The sequence below is a fragment of the Athene cunicularia genome, assembly GCF_003259725.1.
Source record: "Athene cunicularia isolate RWA chromosome 3 unlocalized genomic scaffold, athCun1 chr3_part1, whole genome shotgun sequence".
In the NCBI taxonomy this organism is placed as follows: Eukaryota; Metazoa; Chordata; class Aves; order Strigiformes; family Strigidae; genus Athene; species Athene cunicularia.
In genome coordinates, this window is record NW_020799097.1 from 71,934,638 (window position 1) to 71,957,979 (window position 23,342).

Genomic DNA, 23,342 nt, shown 5'->3' on the forward strand with positions numbered 1-23,342 from the left:
GTTAATTAGTAAACAGAATTAATACTGATGAAAACAGGATTTGTTTCAATATATGGTACCTGAACATTACTAAGTTCAGTTTTAATTAGAGTAAAAATAGTTCTTGCCCTGCAAAGTGAGCAGCATTTTGTAGAGATGTTTAGAATATATGCTAGAGTTAAGAGACAACAATCAAAACTTAATTTTTAGTTGTAGTATGCATCAGCTTTAGTTTTTTTCCTAACAACTTCCTGAAGAAGTATATTTTTAGAGAATTTCCCAAGCTGAGAGCTTGTTTTTGCAACCTTAAAAATAACCTTTTAGGAATTCTACCAGTACAGTTTTACAATGCTGTGTTCCACATTCATCTTGGCATTAACCATGACTAAAATGTAGGTGCAAGGGTACAGGTATATACACACTGCTGTTCAGAATGAAACAGCATTTGGAAATACTAAAGAAAAAGCACATGTTAAAATTACATAGGTGACATGCAAGTATATTCAAACATTACTTTTACACAGTTAACCTCATAACTTAAACCCCTTACTTTATATGACTTATATACTACAACTGCTAGCAACTAATCTTGCCTTTATAGCCGGAGTTTAAGGCCTTTAAGACATGAGCAAGCTACACAACAAGATGGTAAGCTTGAGGCATGAATGTGATGCAAACAGCTGCACAAAAATATGCAGAGTCGTGGTCAGGTACCAGCTGAACATCTGACTCAAGGCAGTTTTCTCCATCAGGGAGTAAATTCCCCTCTGAGATAAACTTCATCAACTCACAGACCTATATCACGTGTTTGGAACTATCTGCTGAATCAGGGTAGCTTGAGCTCAAGTGGTGAATTTTTTCATGTTTTAAATGCATAACTAAGAGGAATGCATAATCAAAATTATCAGGCCCAAGTGTTAGAGGTTCATCAACACTGAGTGAATGTACATTTTTTAATTTTATTTGTATTCTAATGGAAAAGGAAACTTTTTATCTAGCAGAAGATTCTTTTTTCTTTTTATATTTAAGTTACTATCAAACAGGTCTTACCTAAAAGTCATAATATGTCCGTTGGCACAGAAACATGCAAGGCAGATACTGTTACTCAATGATACTATGTCTCCACGAAGAACAAAAGAAGTCTCTGTTATGTTTTGCTTATAAATACAGTTCTGGGATGGCAGTGAGATAACTTTTGCTTGCTTTTCTGAACATATCACTGCATATTGGTTTTCACTGATTTCCTGAGAGGAAGAAGGGGACACTGAGACAGGTCGTCGCTTTTTTGATTTATCTTTTTCATCTTTGTCTTCAGCAACATTGTGTTCTCTCCAGGGTTCATGTGCTGGTGGGACCAAAGAGCCGGTGGTATCCAGAAAAGCCATTCTCAAGATTGCCCCTTTTAGCCTCAGGATGGTTCCTAGGAAAAACAAGTTGAGCACGTATCTAAAACAGTTCTCCTAAATTGTGTTTCAAGCCACAACATATTGCTTTAAGAAGCTACCTCAAAAAAAAAGAAAACAAGAACTTAGGCTTGCCTCTGTAGTAAAAAAGATATACCAAAACCTTTGGAGGTTTATCTAAAAACCAACAAAGCAGGTGCAAGAGCACTTATGCATTCAATAAAATGTTAAACCAGTTTTCAAGAGTAAAGTGCATGCATACTCTTCCATTAACTTCAACAGAAATGTATATGTTTAAAAGAGCCAAGCTGGAACATACATTTGTTCAAAGAGTTCAGTGTCACAAATGCAACTCATTTCATTCTCTTCTGAGTACACAGTGTGCTTAAATCAACAATAAATGTTATTACTCAAAGGCAAGAACCTCCTTTTTCTTTAATACAAATATGGTTTTTTTTGCCTCCTTGCAGTTCACACTTAAATCTATCTCTCTAGCACAAAATGGAAGAGGAATAGTTTTCCCTCCCCACTGTTTAAATCATTGTCTCTGTTTTTTTATTTTCTTACATTTCTTACTGTTATTCATGTAAGTAAAAACGTGAACATTTGTTAAGTACACAAAAAAATCATACACATGCCAGTATCTTAAGGCTTATGCTACAGATGCAGTGATTAAACATACTGTTTAGTCTCCAGCCTTGCCTTTACAATCAAATGTTACCAAAGCTGAATGATGCTACCAATACCATACTTGATAAGCACAATTCACACATATGGTCTAGAGGTTACACTATTCCTAATCACTATTTCAATCAAACAGCATTGCAATTTGCATGTCCTGATACCAACTGTGTGAGCAAAATAGAGCAGAACAGCATGTTCTGCATGTAACAGTGGTAGCAGGAAAACTAAATCTATGACTAATAGCACATTCAGCAAACCATTAATACATCACTACAACAAAATTAGTTGCTGTGTACCAGAAAAAGAAGATACAAGATGTCTCAAAGCAATACAAAGGAGTATTTTATCACTAATATTTAAAGCTAATTGTTCAATATACAACCCTCAAACTTGAGTTCCTGATTCATAATGCAGGAAAACCTCAGCAAGAATACATTTAATAGTATTTTTATATTATATGAAATCATATTTTCAACTTTGCAACTTCAAAACTCAGTAATGATGTAACCAATCTAGATTGTTAATCTTGGTAGCTAGATTAATGGAGTATGTATTAATTTTTCATTAATCCATACTTAAGAAAAAGAGTTTCTTTAAAAAAAAAACCAACTGTAAAGAACAACAATACTTTGTCGAAGTACACTTTAGCCTTTATACATACCACTAGGAGAAACAATTACTGGCTGAAGAAGTCTTTGCTCTCCTCCTGGGGGTAAATTCAGTACAATGACAAGCACTGTACCCAGCGTGGTCCCAACCCACAGGCATGGGGAAGGTGATGTATCAGACTTTCTTGTGAAAGTCTCACAAAAATGAAGAGCTGAAATTGCCTCACGTGTCTCTTTATCAATGCTAGTTACACTAGAACTCCGAGATCGACTGAAAGAGTTGTCTTTGACATCTGAAAATAAATCAGTACTAATTAAAAAGAATGGCAAAATGCAGGGATTAACAGAATACAGATTTTCTTTTTTGTTCTTTAGCATGAAGTATATACCAACTACCATTCTATTGATTATTAGTCCTGTATTCTTTTTTAGTCCTATTTCCTTTGGCACAGTTTTAAACACTGTATCCTGAACAAAGTGCCCAATCTTTTTGCCATTAGGTAATTGTCATGAACATACTTCTTTCTTCTTGGGACAGAGAATAACTCATCATCAAACAGGACGACTCCTACAAAAAAACCTGAATTACAAACCTCTCTGTCAATTGGTTCATTGACCAGATTAACAAATACTGGCTTCCATGGAACACAGTTTAATAATCTTATGAAGATGCAACTATTTTACTTTAAGAACTGCAGTGACTTCTAGACAGCACATGTAACCTGTAATGACTCATAGTAATGTTGTCCCACTTTAGGAAACCATATGGAGGAGGTAACAGGCTATTTACACACACCCAAACTTTTAGTAAGAGAAACATCAAATGCTACCAAATGCCACCTGGCACTGATGTGCAAAGCTGAAGACTTTAATTTTGAATACTGTAGTGTAGTGCCAGAAATGGCACTAAAACTTTTCAGGACATCTTGCTCACTGCTTAGCAAATAAGGTTCTCTTAAAAGAGAATGAATTCTAATAATAACGAAACACAAACCAGTAAACTTGCTGCTCCATTCTAGCTGCGTGCTGTCTGTGTGTGTGGTGACACTTAAAACATCAGCATGTCTGAATTTAACTGTGCGTTCATGAATTAATGTTTTACTTCCTTAACTCATCATTCCAAAATTTAGCACAAGACAACCTTTACTAGTAAAAGTTTGATGAAATTTATATCATGCCTTTTAAAAAATTAAGTTCCGAGTTTTGATCTTTGGGTAGGGTATAGATGCGATTGCCATCTTTAAAGTAGGACTAGGATCTAAAGATCAACATCTAACCACACACTTTCTAGAAGTATCACTATGCTAATTATATTATTGCAAAACTTTCTACAAGGAACATTAACATGCACTTGAAAAAGCATACAAACTAGATTTCAATGGACTAAATACAGACATCTACTCAGCACAAACAGTGAATCTTCTCAGGATACTTGTCTCATTCCAAGAAGGATACAAAAATTATTGTCCTGCTGAATTTTTTTGTTGTCCTGCTAAGTCAAATGTAAAACACAGGTTACAGAAAGAAACTAGGTGAACCACTCAGATGCTGACATCTAAGTTTTCACATTTAAAAAAATAAAATCCAGAGTAAAACAATGAAAACAATTATTTGTTTTTATAATTCTTCTAATGACCACAAACTCTTAAGATGCTTGTTTCTTCAGGCTTGAGTATTTACTAACTTACTTTTTTTCCAACTCTAACATGGATTAATCAGTCTAAATATAATTATATGTTAACGGCAATAGGCATAAAATTAAATGTGCATTTGTTGAGTTGAATCTGGTTGAATATATGAAGAGTATGTGTACAAATTCCAGAAACACTGTAATGGACTGGAAAAACACCATAAAAATTAACTTGCCAAACAATATGGGCATATTGTGGAGAGTGGACAACTCATTCAGAAGAGAGAACTGAGGGCAAAGAGTTTAACTGCTTTAGTGCGTATTATTTATCCTGAAGTCAAGGAAGAATCTATGGTTAATGAATTAGTTTCAGATGAAGAGGAAGGAACAAGTGTGATGACCCACTACACACAACTTCATCAGAAGGATGGAAAGATGAGGCTCTTTTGAGCAACTAAACCAAAGGATAGGACCTAATGGTACTTTAATCATCTGGATTACAACATTAAAAAGCGATGGTATAATGCAGCCTAGAGTATGTTCAGGATAACTTCTGTTTTAGAATGTGGAGGATAAATACAGAAGCACATACTTTGGATTTTGGTTTGACTATTTAGAGAGGAAAAGAGCAGGTTAAAGATCTAAAGACAGAAAAGTAATTTGAAAGAATGAGATCATGGAAGAGTAGGTTTCAAGAAGCCATGGAAAGAAAGGAGAAAAAAGTGATAAGGATAATGACCTTGGGAGAAAGGCATTCCAGCTATCTCCTAGAGCTAGTAGATATGGCCACATAAGTGACAAAAAAAATACAGGCAATGTTTGAAGTACACTATGTGAAATCTATCCCTCTAGGAGAAAAGACAGAAGTAAAAAAAAAAAAGATTGATTGCCTAAGTTATTTACAGACCTGAAAATCTAGAAAAATTTCACACAGAACAAAATGAGGCATCTAAGTGCCAATACCTACACATGTGCGAAGTCAAGCAAAACCAGCCAAAGGTTATTAGAACGCAGAACGTATAAACTATTTGATGAGTATACCAGAAGTGAGATGACAAAAAACCGCCATTATTTCTGTAGAAAGAATAGCAAATATTAAATGCTGAAAATGCTGAAACTCATTCAGGATCAGAAAATGCTGAATTTCAGTATTCTCTTTTCTCTGGTCTTCATTTAAAAAAAGAACGCTTCTAAGTACTTATTGTTATCAAAGAACTGGGAGTAAAATAGTAGAATTAGAATGAATTGGATAATATTTAAGTATAAACGTGTTCCAGTTTGCAAAGTATGATAAAAATCACCCTAAACTGAAATAATCTCTAAGCCATTAGTAAACATAGTAAGGACGAACAGAAACAGACTGAAAAGACGGATCAAATTTTTCTGCTCTCTCAAGCAAAGAAGGCCACAGTTAAATCTCTCTAGTTCTCAGCACTAGAGTTTTAGAAAGATGAAAAAAAATTCCAAGTCCAGAGAAGATTAACAGAAGCCATCCTCGATTTAGACAACATAACCTACAAAGGGGAAGGAACTGAATTTTATGAAAAAATCTGCAAAAATGAAGATTACAGATATGATGACAGCTTTTAACAGCATAAAAAGATGACTACAAAAAGATAAGGAGCACTTGTTATGCCTGTTCATTGTGGAAAGGACAAGAAAAAATAAAAATGGAAGCAAGGAAGATTAACAGGAAATTAGTCTGACCATAAAACATTGGAACTTTCTGTAACGGATTTTTTCTAAAAACTTATTTATTGGAGGCTCATGAATAGATCAGAGGCTAAATTGTGAGCATCTGGATCTTTGCCATAGCAATGGATTAAAGGATCTCTGAGGGTTCCTTCCAACTTCACATTTCTCCAAGTGGAGCATTCTGCAATTATAAACTGTAAGTCAGGGTGGTCCAGCTCAGTTTCAGGATATCCCAGGGTGCCATAGGCTCTTTCCTTGCTGATAGCAGTTATCAAATACACAGTTCTGCAACTGCCAGTCTGATCTCGGTCTCTCTTCTGCTGGGGTTGTGGTAGCAATTCTGCTGGAGGTGGTGGAGCAAACTGCAGCAGGCAGCTTTCACATTCAGGCTGCATCTACTGCGTAGGTCCACAGCTGTCCCCCATCATCTTTAGAGAACAAGACAGGGGAGCTGGATCTGATCTACAAGCTGGCAGTCAAAGTACTCAAATAAATAATAAATCTACTCATTTGTATGCTGTTTTAGTTTTGCAATATAATGATACTGCAGACCTCACAACTGAACTGATTCTTATATAAAAAGTTATGGTGCTTTCTCAAGCAAATTGAAATTCTCAGACTGATCATCCATCCAAACAGATGGAGATTACTTTCATTTAGAGAGAGTGGTCACAAGACAATTAACATTTGTAAAACTGTCCAACTATTTGTTGAGTGGACCTCAACATATCCTGTTACTCTTAAGATATTTTATTTTTCAATTTAAAATGTATCAGATGGTTCTAAACAGGCAGCAGTTTTCCTTACATTACCTGTTTATTCATGCTTTTGCTATCACAGCACTACTGAAAGTGAATGACAGAGGCTTAAAAATTATGATGAAAGTGCGATAAGCCATGTACTAGATTTGCAGGCTTACCTTATGTTGACAGAAATGTCATTTTATGCCTGAGAGCCCCCCAAGAGTGGAATGAATATTTTAGGTCTACGCTTCAGATAAATGCAACAAAGTCATCATAGTTTACATAATTTAGGACTCTAATGTACTTGCATTGTATAAAACAGTTTTAGTAAAAATAAAGTCAACTATGTAAACTTACCTAAATCAGGCTTTAACTCAGTTGGCAAACTTAGCTTCCTGGACATCTTTGCTGAAAAGTGAAGTATATCTTTTTTTTAAAAAGAATAAACATGATTCTGCTGGCCTTTATTTGCTTCTTTCCCAATATTTAATATATCATTGTTTATTACATTAATTGCAGTACTTAACAGGATTTCTACTAAAGCAGAGCCTCGCTTCCACAAGGGAATGGTGCAAAGTAAAACATGGAAGATACCAAAATCCCCAAATACATAATTTTATTACTTTTGCCAAGCTTCATTTCTCTTCAAGCTTCAGGTAGAACTTGACTGGATGAACTCTGCTTTGGCTCAACCTCAAGGTTTACCACCTCAGGTGAGAGGACAGAAAACAGACTATTGGCTATTGCAAGAAGGTGCACTGAAGTTTACATAAAGTTAACATTCTATCCCCTCTTCTGCCCTATTTCCTGATCAAACCTGAGATATTTAAAATAGAAAGGAGCTGAACTTTTAGTTACACTAAAACTTTAATACACATGTGTAAAAAGCTAGTAATCTGATACACAATCTGCAATCTTAGAAGAATGATGTTACAGAGAATAATTATAAAATCAACAGCATACAAACAAACACTTGCAACACTATCAAACAAAAGATAGTATAATTTTGAAAATACTGAAGTAAAAAAATAGCACTTGAACTCACCCCTGACTTGGAAAATTCTCTTTATAGTAATGGAAATCTGGTCTATTTAAAATGCAGTACAATACTAACAAATGCTGCACTAGGAAACTAGTAGTCATACATCCCTCTTCCATCTTTCTTTCAGGAATTACTGGGGAGGGAATAATTTTGATGTATCTTAATTACTAGACCAGGGCTAGACTCTGAATTTTTTCCCCAGACAAATTCTTGCATTTTGATATACCATTTAATTCTTCACTGTCTTGTAATGGTAATACTTCTCTACCTAAAGTAGATGTTGAGAACAGCCTACTTATGGAGTACCTTGTAATGGATACCAGCCATAAAGTGGCCTTAATCTTGCTGCTTCTTTCTGCTAAAAATGGAGCTTATTCTAATTATCATTTAAAAATAAATCATTCTGTTTTCCACATATCTTGAAGAACAGCATGTGATTTAAATCTTGTTACTTCTATTCCTTCAAAAAGTGAAATACCTCACTGTATCATCAATTATGCTCATCAATACTGCAAATGCTAGTTATCTGAATAGTTGAACAGTTTTATTCCTGTCACACATTATAAAAAATTGAGAATAAGACTCCAGAAATATTCTTCTAATTTCCTTCATGTGTCAATGTTACAAAGTATGCCTTATTCAAATTAAACTGACATTACTTACTCTCAGACTAAAATGCTAGTCACTTTAACTTAGTGCAGGCTGAAACTAAAAAAGACAGACTACATGTTTTCTACCCTTACACTTGCATTCACACTGGCATGTGTCTAGCTTAATGGCAAGGCCAAAACTCATCTAAATGAAGTTTCTGCCAAGGGTTCTCAACAAGATCAACTCTTGTTTCAGAACACAGCTCAGCTATACAAGCAGAAAACCATGGTACAAAACAGCAATAGTGACCAGGAACCCATCTTTTTTGCTCTCAGCTTGAGTTTACATCAGCTTGAAAAGAGATAATGAAACCTCATCTGGATTTGTCAGTTACAAGATGGGCATTCCTCATCATAAGACTTGTTTTCTGTATTAGACACATAAATCATAAAAGCTGAAATACTGAACAAAAGCTGAAGTATGCGCACAGAAAATAATTTATCTTTGGCTTTTCACAGCTTTTACCATGTGTGAACATCTGCCATGATTAATGTACTTAGTCACTTTAAAGACCTGAGTGGTCACTTTTGGCTTTTCAAACACAAATGTTTAACACAACTTCAACAATTTGGAGAAAACTGTGTCCCATCCTGTCCCCCTGTCCCATTCCACACACCCCCCCAGATAGTAGGTAACAGAAAATATAGCAGGTAATAACAAGTAGAGCAAATACATTGGATTCTAAGAGTCAGTTCACAGTTTTAGCTTTTTGTTTTTTAGTGAAAGGCCAGCTGTGTGAACTAGGTTGATAAGGTAAAAGAAATTTGTCAGACATCATTTTCTATAAACTCTGAACTATGCCTCATTAATAGGACAAGAGGGTACATGGATTGTTAAAAAGGATGTCACTGCTAGAAATCGTGAATTAATGTGTTATGCAAAAAAAACCACCAAAAAAACATTTCAAAATGTACGTTGTATCAAAACCCTCAATAATTCAAATGTAAATAGGAAACAAGAACCTATTTAAGTAGCAGTAGTGCCATCTTGTGTTTAAAGAAAGAAGTGCCTAAAGACGCAATGAGAAAATAGGAATATTTTGCCAGCTAGGACGTTTTTAACTAATATTAATTAGTATAAAAATACCTGCTTGTATTTGTATCTGGCTTACAGTTTACAGTAATTTTGGAAAATTCAGTTTTGCTGTGCCTCAGATGAAAACCAGCAACATGCTAGACAACTACGTCACAAAAGATAAATCAGAGAAATGGAAAAGAGAGAGAACTACAGAGTGCTCAATGGCAAGATTTTTACTCCAGTTATACAACCAGGCAAAGGTGATGGTGACTGCTCCTGATAGGTGTGGCCGATCTCAAGTAGTAGCTGTCATACCAGAGTTTAAAACCTCTTTTGGTGTGGTGGTAGTTGCTGCAGCATTTACAGCCAAGACTACCCGTCTGTACCTGGTGTGAGTCAAGGAGGCAGAGACTGGGAAGCCGTTTTACTTCCTAGTATACTGCTGCTCAAAGCAACAATGACTATTTTGCCTGTGGTTACACCTACATTTAATACTCCTCTAAATCAGAAAACCTAGAGTCATACACAGGCATGCAAAGATTCTCTCTGTTGATAATATATGTAATTAAATAAGTAGCGTATAAAAGTATGATATTAGAGAACTGCCCAAAACCAACATTCAGGATTCTTTGAAGATTTCTCACAGATCAGGCTTGAGGGTGAAGGTGTTAAAATACAAAAGGTCACCGTGAACAGCATGTTATATTTCACCATAGCAGGCTCAACCAACTCCTGAAGAAAACCTGAAGGCTGAGACATGTCTAAGCTATCAGTAGGAAGCTGTGGCTTAAAAGTAATAGATACATTTTATTTGCAGTGGGTTATCCTGACCTGATACTTTACAATGTATGACACATCGGTTTGAGTATCTTCATAGATATATCTGGCAAAGCTGAAGCGTTATGTTACTGTTGCAGTCCTAGATGGGTTTTGATCCTTTAATGAAGCAAGAATCCTTGTCTGATATTGCCACTAATGATAGAAATCTGTAGAAATTAAGATGTCTCTATATAAGTTGTAATAAAATGATTAAATTGTCAACGGCTTCGTATTTCTCAATGCATGTGTATTATGTTACCACCTTACAGCCCTGTCATTACTTTGCATTCTGCAAGCAGTATTCCCTTACTCTGTTCCCACGTGACAAAAACCACAAGAGTGATATTAACAGCAACTGAAATTATCAGTGTAAATAATTCTTGTTCTGTTTTGCAATCAATTGGATAGGTTATATTTCACACATCAACAAAGAATGGAAAAAAACTTGAACCAGCTGCACTAAATGCCAGTGCAAAGAGCTACAACCATGCTACATACATCAAATTTATCCATGTGAACACAGTTAAACAATTTGTTTCATACAGCACGGTGAAGTTAATGACAGTGACACATACACTTTACAAACTAATTTTCCATTCACATTTAGTTGAAAATTCAAGTTTGAAACAATGAAATGCAAAACCATGCAACTACTAACACTGAGTAAGAAGTATTTTACTTTTGTGGAAGATCTTAGAATGTAAGTTCAGAAAGGCCATGCAGAGTAAACATGCCAGAGGTGGTGTAGAAAACATGGCAGTGAAAAATCCATTCAGTGCACAGCACAGAACAACTCAAAATTCTAACAGAGTGCAGATGAAATAATTAAGTTTCTTTAAACTTCCAATAAACTGTGCAAGTTACACAAATCACAGTATGGGCTGACTAGGAGACACTTACGAATTACATGTCAAATGCATTATTGTCTCAATTAACTCTGCGTTTAACTTACACCCTGAAGAATACATTACTTGTAAATAATGTTTAACTGTGAAAAACAGTCACAATACTTTCAGTTGAAAGTTCCAAGCTGAAACAGATGTTTAATTCTATAGAATTGTAATTAGCATGTTTTATTAATACTGTAACATTACTCTAAAAAAAGTGAAAAAAATAATTAGGTCGCATTCAAGCGTACTGTTTTTTTGCACAGGGTGTCTTAAGTTCAGAAGAGACTGCTTTGGGACAAAAGGGAAACATTACCTCATCATCAGGCATTGATATAATGCACAAGATGAAGTGTTGTTCTCATTAGAACTGAACATATGTTTCTAGTTAGACTGAATTTCCTTTAAGAGAACATATCAATCAATACTCATGTAAATGATATTTTTAAAAAAATTACAGATGAATTGATATACTGTATTATTGATAGCCATTTGCTTTCTTGAATTATATTCAAGATTCTGCTGTCTCAGAAGCCATCTTCCCTATCATTTCTGTTACCACTGAAAGGAGGGCTCAACATAGTACTGAGAAAAGGGCATATTCTTGCTCTTCCTCATTCTGTACCTCAGATTCTAAAGCGACTTCATCACACTTTTATTTATCTCATCAAATTTTGTTTCTTCTCAATCCCTGAATTGAGATGAAAGGTATTAATGGTTTAGGAGAAAAGTTAAATTCCCAAATAGCAAATCAAAGAGACACTACAGGAAAAGAAATCTCCTCTTCCCTGATCTTAACCAATGGTTCCAAACAACCTATGAAACAGTAGTATAGCAAACAGCTTTACTATATGAAGTAGTTTCAACCTTTTGATCTGACTAAAGAGCTAAAATGAAATCCTTCTACAATGACATGCTAACATACTAAATGAAAACAAAATGAACCATCAACACGGCAATTCTGAAATTAAAATAACCATATCCCAGTTAAGGAAGAAGAGTCCCTTTCCCAAAATTAAACCATACAGCCTCTTGCCTTCATTTATTTAATGATACTGTTATCAGAAGCAGAGTTAATTTCCATTCCAATCATAAAAAGGGTTCAATCTACCTGTATACAACATATTCCAAGGCAATTTCATCACCAAATTGTTAAGACAAGTCTGGAGCTGGCAGGGCACTGCGTCACTGCTAGATGCAGGAAAATAAATGCAGTTCTGGAACAGTGGTGTACTTATATGAGCAAGTCCTCTTCCAGATGATTAAATAAAAACATGATACTACCTCTATCTTGAACATAGTAACATGGAAATCTGACCATATGGCTATGAATACAACACATAAAAAGAAATTAAATCAGCCACATGTCCTCAAAGAGAGTGTACCTCTGCAGAAGTAGTGGAATAATGTTGTGACTTGCATAGACTGAACTCTTAGTACGGATTAGAATTTCACCCATCCAGAAAATAGAGAAGTGCAATTGTAGAATCAGAGAATTTGAACCACCAGTATCCTTGATTTTCTTAAAAATTGTGCCCAGCATATTTAGTAGAGAAACAGCCCACAGAATTACCAATTAGCATAAAGAATGAAAAATTAATAACTTGATGCATCAAAATTTGATTTTTATTTTGGTTTTTGCTGCTGGGTTAGTGTTGCATAGAGTAAGGCACTGGATTAGGAACAGAGCAGAATTTTTCTAGTTCCTACCTATGTCATTGGTTACCATCTTGGAAAACTTTCTGCTTTTGGTCTTCACTGTAAATAATATTTTAATAAAAAAATCAATCTGCGTGTATCAAAAGATAAACTGAAGAAAAAAAAAACTATAGAAGAGAAAAATACTGTACCCTTTTCTATAAAATTATTCATTTTTTGATCATCATCAGAATTGTTTGGTGTACCAGAACCTATGAGTGAAGACAGAATGAAATAGATATACAAACATATATCTTTGACAAACCAATGTATTAATACAACTTTCAGTTCAAGGAAGATACAAAGATGTATTAAAATATCAAATAGTGATACTGGCCTTCTCTGTAGCTGTACTAGATAAAGTCCCAATTATTTTGGTACAACAGGAATTCTGCCATATTAAGATTAACCACATAAATTATAATGCAAGGTACAATGCTGCACAGTGCAGCAAGTTTATTGCTAGAAATATTTCCCTCATTGAATAAAATGTTTACATTGAATAATTAGATTGTTGTCCTAATCATGGTTTCAGACACAAAGATTAACCTAAATTAGGACTCACAGGACACTGCTATATGAATAAATTTAATTTTTGGAAATCTATTTTTTTTCCAACACAGTAACTTGCTGTTGAGCCACAGTTCAACTGTCCTGCAGACAACTCAGAGCCAGTGCAGACATCTGGGATTTTTTCCAAATCCATAACAGTGATAAGCCTGTGGGGGCTATACACAACTTGAGGCTTACCAACATCATGAAATAAAAACAGAGTTCAACTAAAAAAATGCCAAATTTACTGGATTTTATATTGTGGAAGTGTAAAATAAGAATAGAGTGTAACCATTTTGACACTCATGAACACAAGAACTTGTCACTTTACAATGCTATACAATGTTTTATGAGTCAGATAAATGCCCCAGGAGCCTAAGCTTATTACTGTTTAATAAGTACTGTAGAAAAAGCAGGAGATAAAATTATTTCGCTTGCATTTTCACAATATTTATGTAGTTCTATGTTATTAAAACTGTAGGATACTCCTCTAACTTGCATAGATAGGTAGTCCCTTTCACAGTTCTCTCAAGTGTCTAACCACCCGCTGGAGGAAGTCTAACAGAAGTTAGCTTCCACTTCTCTTCACCTGGGCATGGAAAGGTTGAAGAGGTGGAAGATTTTGATTGCTTGTGCAAGTGCAGACTTCAGCCTTTATTCAAATATGAACTAACTTCAAAACAATCTTCTCAGATAGTCAACTCATAAATTGGAGATTGATTTCTACCTCTGCAGGATAAGGATTTTCCCCCTTAATTCTGTTCCCTTTCAGGACATTTGAGTTCATCTATACTAAAGTTTCCTCCTTTATTGATCTTCTTAAAAAAATATCTTAATTGCATACATTTTTAACCTACTTCAGCTAACACAACTCAGACAGGAGGGAGGGAAGGAGGTAAACAGAGAGAGAGGAAAGGCAAATTGTTAAATTTAGGATTTTTCCATCTATATCTTGATTTTAATCTTTAGGCTTGCTTTCATTGCACTGTTAGTGAAAATGGTGAGTTTTACTTTACTTCAACTCCGAATTATGAAAGAAATCCCATATTTCAAATTACTGTTTTAAGTTTTAGTGGTACCAGGTGGAAGTGGTTTGGGCTGACATTGCAGTGATGCTGGAGCAGGGATGAAAAAAAAAAAAGATGTAGATTAATCTGTTCATTATACACATTATACACATTTTATCGAAGTCTATCAGAAAGCAAACTTAGCTTGAACTTTAAGTGGGTGAAATTCAAATACCTTAGTAAGAATGATAATTCTCCTCTATCTTGACAGACAAAATTATTTACTCCAACTGCAGCACTGCACAGCCAAGTTGTTTACAGATATTGGTCTTGATATTTAAAAATGAAATAGGAAAAATGTACTTTATTCTAAACACTGCAAAAAATGCTTGCATTAAAAATGGTATTGAAGTTGACAAATTCAGCATGCCAATACTTAGCATTACATAGGTTTGTTATGAAATCACATCTTTTTAATTAAAATTTTCAGCCAAATTTTGCTTTAATTATAGATAAATCTACTCTAAGAAACAGTTAAGTCAAAAAGAATATTACACCAACTGATCTAGATGAATTTTGCACCATTTAAAATTAACATCAAAACAGAGCAGTTGCCAAATCAGAAATAAAAATTTATGTTAAAATTTCTACTAGAGCTACAAACAGGATATTTTATTTTGTTATGCTTTCAACTTGGCTTTGAAAGGTACAAGCTACTTTTGGAAAAGGAATCCATCTTTACCGTTTTGCACTACAATTAAAAGGGTGCTCATATTACTTTAGATACTTGAGCAAACCTGTAATTTTGTCCTTTATCTTTGAGTACAGCTTTGAATGAAACTGATAAAGTGACATACTACTTTAAAAGTTTTCAGAGTAATAATGAATATAAGCGACACATTTTTTATCTACTATGTGAAATGTTAATCTCAAATACTAGATATTGACATATACTATTATTTACATGGCTATAGCCTCAACCAGCCAACATGAAACAAAATCTAAGTAGTACTACATATTGCTGAAGCTTTTATTTAAAACTTTCACATATGGTAGTGGCAACTAAAAAAAAAAAAAAAAAGACAACCCAGGAGGGGATAGTGTTAAGTTGGGAACTCCTACTTTGTAAGGATGCCAGTTTCTGAGTCTAAAAAAAATAAAATAGTAATTTACCACTTACACAGAAGCAGAAATAAACTAGTTCTTTTTACAGAAATAATCTTTACCACTTTTGAGGACTCTGAAACACAATCACATGAACTATTACAGGAATCTGTATCTCTTATCAATGTTTCAAAGATCCCTTGTGCAGTACATTCCCTGAAGCATAAATATTTCAGATTATACCTCTCTTCACTCATCTTTAAGACATATTCCTATTGTATCTCTTAAATCAGCCTTATTTTAAAAATGCAGTTGTGCAACACAGCAAAATTTGTGACAGCTCAAACAGTTTCTGAGAAGACCACAGGTTTTATACAATTACTGAACCAGTAAGTGTTGAATTAAAGCATGCCATCTTCTGTGCAAATAACAAGCTGGAGATCAGAGAAAGTTAAGATTACCTGAAGTGGGTGATTTGCAGCGGTCTTCTGGCACCATTGTACCTTCATTAATATCACAAAGACCTGCTGAAACACAAAACCAGTGTATAATAAATACAGCTGCTATTTTATCCTTTCTTCCACTGCTGTTAGGTACTTCATTTCTTATTATCTACAAACTAGCCAGTTGTGCTAAAAAAGAAAGTAACGAATTTTAGTTCTGATATTACCCACAGTGACTGTAGAGTCACTTCTTCCTACTAAATGTTTTCCTTACAGAATACACTTCAATGAAAAACACTGTATTTTCAGCAAGACAGAATTATCAGAACAGTTAATTATTTACACACTACAGATAATATATTAAGTACAAATATAATTTCTGTTTTGAAAAAATCCTGTTTATATTAAAAATGTAATTGCACAAGAAGGATGAAATAGGATCTTGAAGATTACAACCATGTGTGCAGTATGATGTGTGAAACTACAGGGGCTTTTTTTCAAATTATTTTCCCACTATTAGTGACATGCTTTGTACTTGCTGCTGCATTGCCAAGTTTGTTTTACAGCAAAACTCCTTATTGATGTCACTTACAGAATTCTAGGGTGCTTATGAAAGTGTTCTTCCTGGCATAGAGGTATTTCACTGAATTCTTACATCAACAATTCTGATCATTTGAATAACTGCAGTATATTAATATCTAAAAGCTCAGTCCTTCCATTCCAGTGAAGGAAGTAAAGTATAGGAGTCCACAAACAGATGCCGAAAATGGAAGTTGCCTCATAAGCATCCTAAGTATTATTCTACAGCACTAACTAGAAGCATACAAGGAATTTTCCTATTATCCTTTTTGACAAGTAACTGATGTCAAGATTGTCCATGATTAAAAGTGATTTTTTTTGATATTTTAAGGCGATCTTTAATTTTAGATTTAGAGTTTTCCTACAGAAATTTCATGATGTGGTACTAACGGAAACTTAACAGTTAACAGTTAAGAAATATTTGTTAAAATGAAAGGGTTTTGCATGCACACAAATATTTCAACTAGTCAAAAAGCCTGAGAGATGTCATGGTATGACTAAGGCATCAAGGGCTTGCACATTCAAAGCCTGTCTATACAGCTGTGTACTATACACTCACTAGTACATCTGTACATATTTGTTAACAGATGACAAAAAAGTATGGGAACAGCACTACTCTTCTATCAAAGCTTTAAAGTTTCCAAATACTAAACCAGAAGTTAATCATTTAAAGGAAAAAAGTTATCCTGAAATATTCTATCAATGTGGAACACATTAGAAGTGTCGCATTCACACAGTTTCATTTATGCAAAATAGTATTTTTTAAGATTGCTAAAAGCATGTACAGCTTGAACCTCAAAACTCAATTACTAGGATTGATAATCGTGGTACGTATTCTCTAACAAGGTATGATTTGACATCTGAAAGCACCAGAGTTTTAAATATGCATGAGAGTAAATGTTTTGTACTAGACAGGGTTATGTAAAAAGATTTTTCAAAAATCCAGATGCTGCTCTCCCTACAAGCAAAACAGTTTTAGATAGTAGCAGTGCTTGGAGGACAAACCTGTGCTGTGCTTTTAGAAACATTTCTGTTTCTAGATCATAGTCATTCAGGAGCCAAACTGAATAAATCCAAACACGCTGTTCAGGAACTTAATTTCCTCTTTCCTGTAAATATTTTGCTTCTTTATCTTCATAGGAAGTGTAACTTCTCACACTAGTTTTCCTATGAAGAACGAAGCCACACACCTGCAAACTTGATTTCTTTGTAAGAAGTCTTGAGGCTACAATTTGATTAATAAACATCTTAAGAAATAACTCAGATCAGTCGATCCAACAGAAACCCCCCAAAACACTCTCTCATCATAGATCTATGCACTAATTTTATACATTAGATAAGATCTATCCCATAGAACATTACGTGTGCATTATGACAATCATGGCACACAAACCTTGGAAATCTAAGCACAGCCATCACTGCTATAATTTAAGAGAAAAAAGAAGGGACAGGAATAGATAAAAAGTAATTTTAACTATGACTGCATTAAACTAAACAGATAAGAAGAATGTTCTGAGTTAAGTCTGAACTATGAGGATCTGTCCATGACCAAAGAATCTGGTGTAACAATTGTTACTGCTGTTCATCTTAAAACCCCAGGTACCCTGATAAAAGCAGCATGCACACTGGCAGCAAGACAGCTCTCCTAGAAAAGTTCTCTGGTTTCAGGATTACATAGCATATGTGCTAATTGCTATGGATTACAAAAGCAAATTGATGCAAGAGTTGCCATTTCAACTGCAAAGAATACAACCTGCTGGAACACAAATACAAGGAAAAGTAACCTTCAAATAAGCTTTCAGCCTATGTCTCTGAACTCTAGTAGCAAGAAATTTGAAAAGCCCCAAAATGACTCCAATTACATAATGCCATTAAAGACATGAAAATTACCATGCTGCTTTCAAAACTCTCTAGAATTACAGCTGAAATTAATTGATTTACAAAGGAAGTTTCATAAGACATTTATCAGTTTTTCACATAAGCATTAGGCAGAAAAATCTCTGAATAAACTACTACTTGCCTGGAAACCAGTCCAATTAAAAATTAGAACTAGAACTAGCTTGATATGAAGATGTGAAAGGTAGAATTAGAAACAATTAACCTGTAAAACCGAGTCAAATATTCCCAAATCCAACAATCAGACTTTCTGATTCAGTTCTGGACTTGGCCTAGACACAGCTGATGTTGGTCTCGTTTAGTTGACATTCAAGCTAAACGTTCAAATAGTTCATGTCCAAAGCCAGTTCAGACAGAAAGAGGATAGGGAAAACAACTAGAATAAGCAACTCCAGAAGAGTTCTAGGCATGTATTTTCTGCAGGTTTAACTCAACTCCAGTTCCAAATCCCTTGTAGATTACATTCAATAAAGGCCATTTTTATTATATACCAAAAAAAGTAATATGCATGCAAGAACTGCTTCTATTTTGTCAGAATCCTAAACTGCCTCTGGCAGAACTAAGAAATACTAACTTATAAGAAGTTGTATTACATTGTACTAGTTGAGAAGTCACATAAGATCTTGTAACTCCCGCCAATAGTAAGTTGCAAGAGTTAAGATTGGTGTCCTTGAGAAGCACCTGATGACACTGTCTAGCAGGCCTTCACAAAACACATATACTGCATGCTTCACAAACTATAAATTACCACCCAAAACATGTGAGTAATATACCTGGTATGAATCACTGATAAATTCCAAAACACGATCCCAACTGGGAGCTTGTATCTGTTGAGCTAGCCTGAAATGACAGTTTACAGTCTAGCTAGTGTAGAGAGCCTTGTCTCTAAATAGATGCTGCTTTAAGACGGGAATCTGAATTTCTTTTCTGAGTAGAAAAAAAATAAGATGACAGAAACATACATCATATTCTTGCAACACAAGTGAAGGGAAAATCTCACATTTCCATTCATATTTCAGAAGGTAATGCAACTCTTACTCTGTGAACTTTTTGTAAAAAGGTCTTGTTAAAATTTTCAGTTGGTTGAACCAGGACATGCCATTTACTAAATTATAAATATGTAAGCAGATATTGATGATGTATTAAATAGACATTTTATGCTGGAACATACAGAATAGCAGGGTTCTTAACAAGAAAGGAACAGTTCTTACTGCCTTTTGGGGGGCAAAATCTGCATAAGTGGTTGAGTAATAGGGAACGATGTTTTCTTACACACCTCTATACTGATATTTTTTTTTTTTTTGGCTTTGCCGATATTGGAATACCATGTAAATTAACAATATGCTGCTGAGTTGCATGCTGTCTGAACCTCAATGTAATTAATCAAGAACACATCGGAATGTATGCATAGGCTAGTCCTTTTTAAAAAAAATATTTTCTCTAAAACCACATTGAATACATAAGCACTTTTTCTAGGAATATTTAGAAATTAAGTACTAATACTCCCTGAAGATAGAGCTAGAGCTGTGCAGTAGTTGAAAATGTCTTATTTGTAGAAAAAATAATTTAGATGTATTTAAATACAAACATTTTAAAGATAAGGAATTAAGTGAAGGCATATCTTTCAAAATAAAACCAAGGAAGCATATGTTTGCTGCATTTCTGAAGTCACTAAATGCTGATATTAATGGTCAAGAAAGGGACAATGCAAATCTAAAAGTGTTCTAACTCTTGTAGTTGTAATAAATATAGCAAAGGATAATTCTTTAATATAACAGACATTGTGGAAAATTACACAGTAATAATGCTCTATTATTTATGCTATTAAGTCTGGGCAACACATACATTGAAAGAACTACAAAAAATTAAAATTATTGAAGGATAACTTGAGAAATTACTTTTAGTTTTTAAGACGACTAGTTTCAGCTAACCAGGGTATTTTGTCAGGATGGTGGAAGGAAAGAGAATAACTACATGGTTAAGAAATTAACTTCTGTACAAAACCTGTTTTTACCTATTCCTAAATTAAATAGTCCAGGTAAGTTCAGCTTTACAACTGTTGGCTTCAGAAACCAGTTTTGGGACTTCTGCCCATCTTTTGCTTCCCTTCACAATATCAAATCAGTCGCAGACCCTTATTTTCAGTTCTATTACGGTATCATATTAAGGTGGAGGCATTTCTTTTATGCCTAGCTCCCTTTCTCCCTATCTTGGTTTTGTCTGGGACAGAGCTTTTTTTTTTCCTTCTTAGTAGCTAGAACAGTGCTGTGTTTTGGATTCAGCATGGGATTTGGTATGAGAGGAATGTTATGTTTTCAGTTGTTGCTAAGAAATCAAGGACTTTTCAACTTCTACCCCCTGCCCAGGTGCAAGTACACAAGAAGCTGGGAGGGAGCACAGCAAAAGCAACAGACCCAAACTGGCCAATGGAATATTCCATATCCATGTTCAGTATATAGAAGAGGGTTGACTGGGAAAAGCTCACTCACTTCCAGCATTATGATTTCAGGATTCATTCTTCCCTGGGACTGAGGGAAAGGGGAACAGGCTGGTCATCAGTCAGCAGGTGGTGAGCCATCACATTATGCATTACTTGTTTGTATTTTCTATTATTACTATTATCATTTTCTTAAATTTTTGATTAAGTTGTTTTTATCTCAACCTATAAGTCTCCTTATTCTTACCCTTCCAACTTACTCCCCCATTCCCTGGGGTGGGGGAAGTTGAGCAAGCAGCTGTGCAGTGTTTGGCTGCCAGCCATGATTAAACCGTGACACCCCCCTTAGCAGCACAGGATGGAAGACTATACAGAAAGCAATATTTGGCTATTGAGCCTGCCTTCTACCACATGTACCACTTTTTTCTTGTTCAGGGAAAAAAAAAAAGCAGAACAAGCAGAATGAGACTACAATCTTTTTTTTTCTTTTTATTTTAAACTCCAGATCATTCTGTTCTACTCTCCTTCAGTAAAATCTGGGGTGAGATTATCTACCTCTGTCCAAAGGCTAGAAAAAAATATCATCCTAGGGAAAGGAACAATGTTATACTTCTAAAAGTCAGCTTTATGTTCTTCAAGTTCTTGGATGCTGTGAATGATTAAGTCAGAGAAGCCCTTGAGTTAAACCACAGTTCTCATGAGCAACCTTCCTCTCATAGGCACCCAAGTTTCAAAACTGCTTGAAAAACCCACAGGGCTGTGCAATACACAAACGCCTCCACTCTTAATCCCTATGAAAAACATCTTTGTAGAACTAAGTTTTCATTTGTAACACATAAATCACTATCTTCTACAATGTGAAATATTATTATTCTCATTAATAATAGTAAATAAAAATTAATAATCAATTAACACTAAAATTCTGAAGCTTTCTGTGCCAGAAAAGGGACCAAGCAAGGGAAGCTTTTAACCTCAGATCTCAAAGGAACACTAAGTTTGGTGAGTAAGATATCTTGAGACTGTAGACATCAGTAACTTTTGAGGCAGGATCTCCTTTTGATATTTATTTAAAACACACAAGATACAGAGACTATGATGGTTGCTTTTTTTCCTTCAAGTTTCTTTTAAAGATGCCATGAGCAAGAAATACAATACATGGGTCATGGTTTAATAATAGCATCTAAAACAATTACTTAGAAAGGACTAACAAAAATATTTATGGTGAGTGAACGAGTTAAAAATTAAATTAAAATGTTCAAAAATATTTTATTGCCATGAGATGACTTACTTATATAAGAGGTGCGAAGCTTTTTCACAGACTCTGAATATAAGTTAGAAAGGCCGCACATGCAAGAAGCCACAGTCAGCATACCTTTATGAAGCAATGAGAAAAGGAAAGACGAAGACACTAACAGTACATTTGAGACAGAAAAGCCAGCAGAATAACTTGTATAACCAGATTTATAAAATGCTCTTGCCATGCAGATTGTTAGTATTAAAATGTAAGATGAAGAAATATATGATTTCATGTAACATATTCACAAGCAAAAAAGACTTCATTCATGAACACCTTCGACACAGAGTTATGCAGATCCAACACATTAAAACAACAAAAGCCAGGAAAACAAAGCAAGTAAGGTTTAACACTCCAAAGGGCGGTTTATAATGTAAATGCATGAAGCAAAATTTAAGCCTTTCACTCACAAGGGGAATTAACACAGTCAACCAGTAAAGTTATATCTTTCTCTCCTAAAAAGTATACTTAATAAAGTTTGGTTTTATTAGAGGAAAATATTTTATCTGACCGGATACAAACTGTGCATGTTCTGCTCCACATTAATGATTTTTGGACCGATTTCCTCAGTGAAATAAGCTGAATGGTGCCAACCTGGATCTTTCTCAAACCAATGATTTATTAAAACACATCTTACAGCATTCACTTCAATTGAATAAAATATTACCTAAAGAACTTACCTGGACTTTATTCTAAATCAAAATAATGCAATCAACACTAAAGCAAGAATTTTTTTGAACAGTTTATTTCCTATTGAAAAATAATAATTTGGGGTAGCAGTGACATTGTTCATCATTCTGTCTTTAGCCATTTTCCAAATTAACTTAAAAGTATCCACTACATAATGAGGAGGAGAGAATAATCTAAACCCACTAAATTCTTTTGGCAGTAAAAAACTTGGCATTTTTACTGGGAAGTCACTTTCCTCCTCAGCTGCAAAGGAACAACCTTCTTCAGTATATTTTTAAATCAAAGTCCATTTTTCAAAAGATATTTATTTTAGCAGTTTATATTTGTCAGTTTGTTTGGTTCATTCAAATCAAAGGCTTCCTCTCAAGCATAATGTAACAGGATACACAACATAACATGCTTTAGCCTGTCAGGGACATTTCTAGACAAAGGTTAAAATAGGAAGCCAAAAGATCCCAGCAGATTAGCTATCTGCAAATATTAA

At 34.6% G+C, this 23,342-nt stretch overlaps 1 protein-coding gene across 1 annotated transcript in view; it reads right to left on the reverse strand.

The window, feature by feature from the left end:
• STXBP5 (syntaxin binding protein 5) overlaps positions 1-23,342 on the reverse strand; it is a 114,288-nt gene that overhangs the window by 10,787 nt on the left and 80,159 nt on the right. Inside the window, exons 21-25 of the mRNA XM_026844557.1 lie at positions 22,163-22,246; positions 15,981-16,046; positions 7,100-7,150; positions 2,728-2,967; positions 1,030-1,399 (exon numbers count right to left, since the gene is read on the reverse strand). Coding sequence (XP_026700358.1) covers positions 1,030-1,399; positions 2,728-2,967; positions 7,100-7,150; positions 15,981-16,046; positions 22,163-22,246 — 811 coding nt within the window. The remainder of the gene's footprint in view (positions 1-1,029; positions 1,400-2,727; positions 2,968-7,099; positions 7,151-15,980; positions 16,047-22,162; positions 22,247-23,342) is intronic.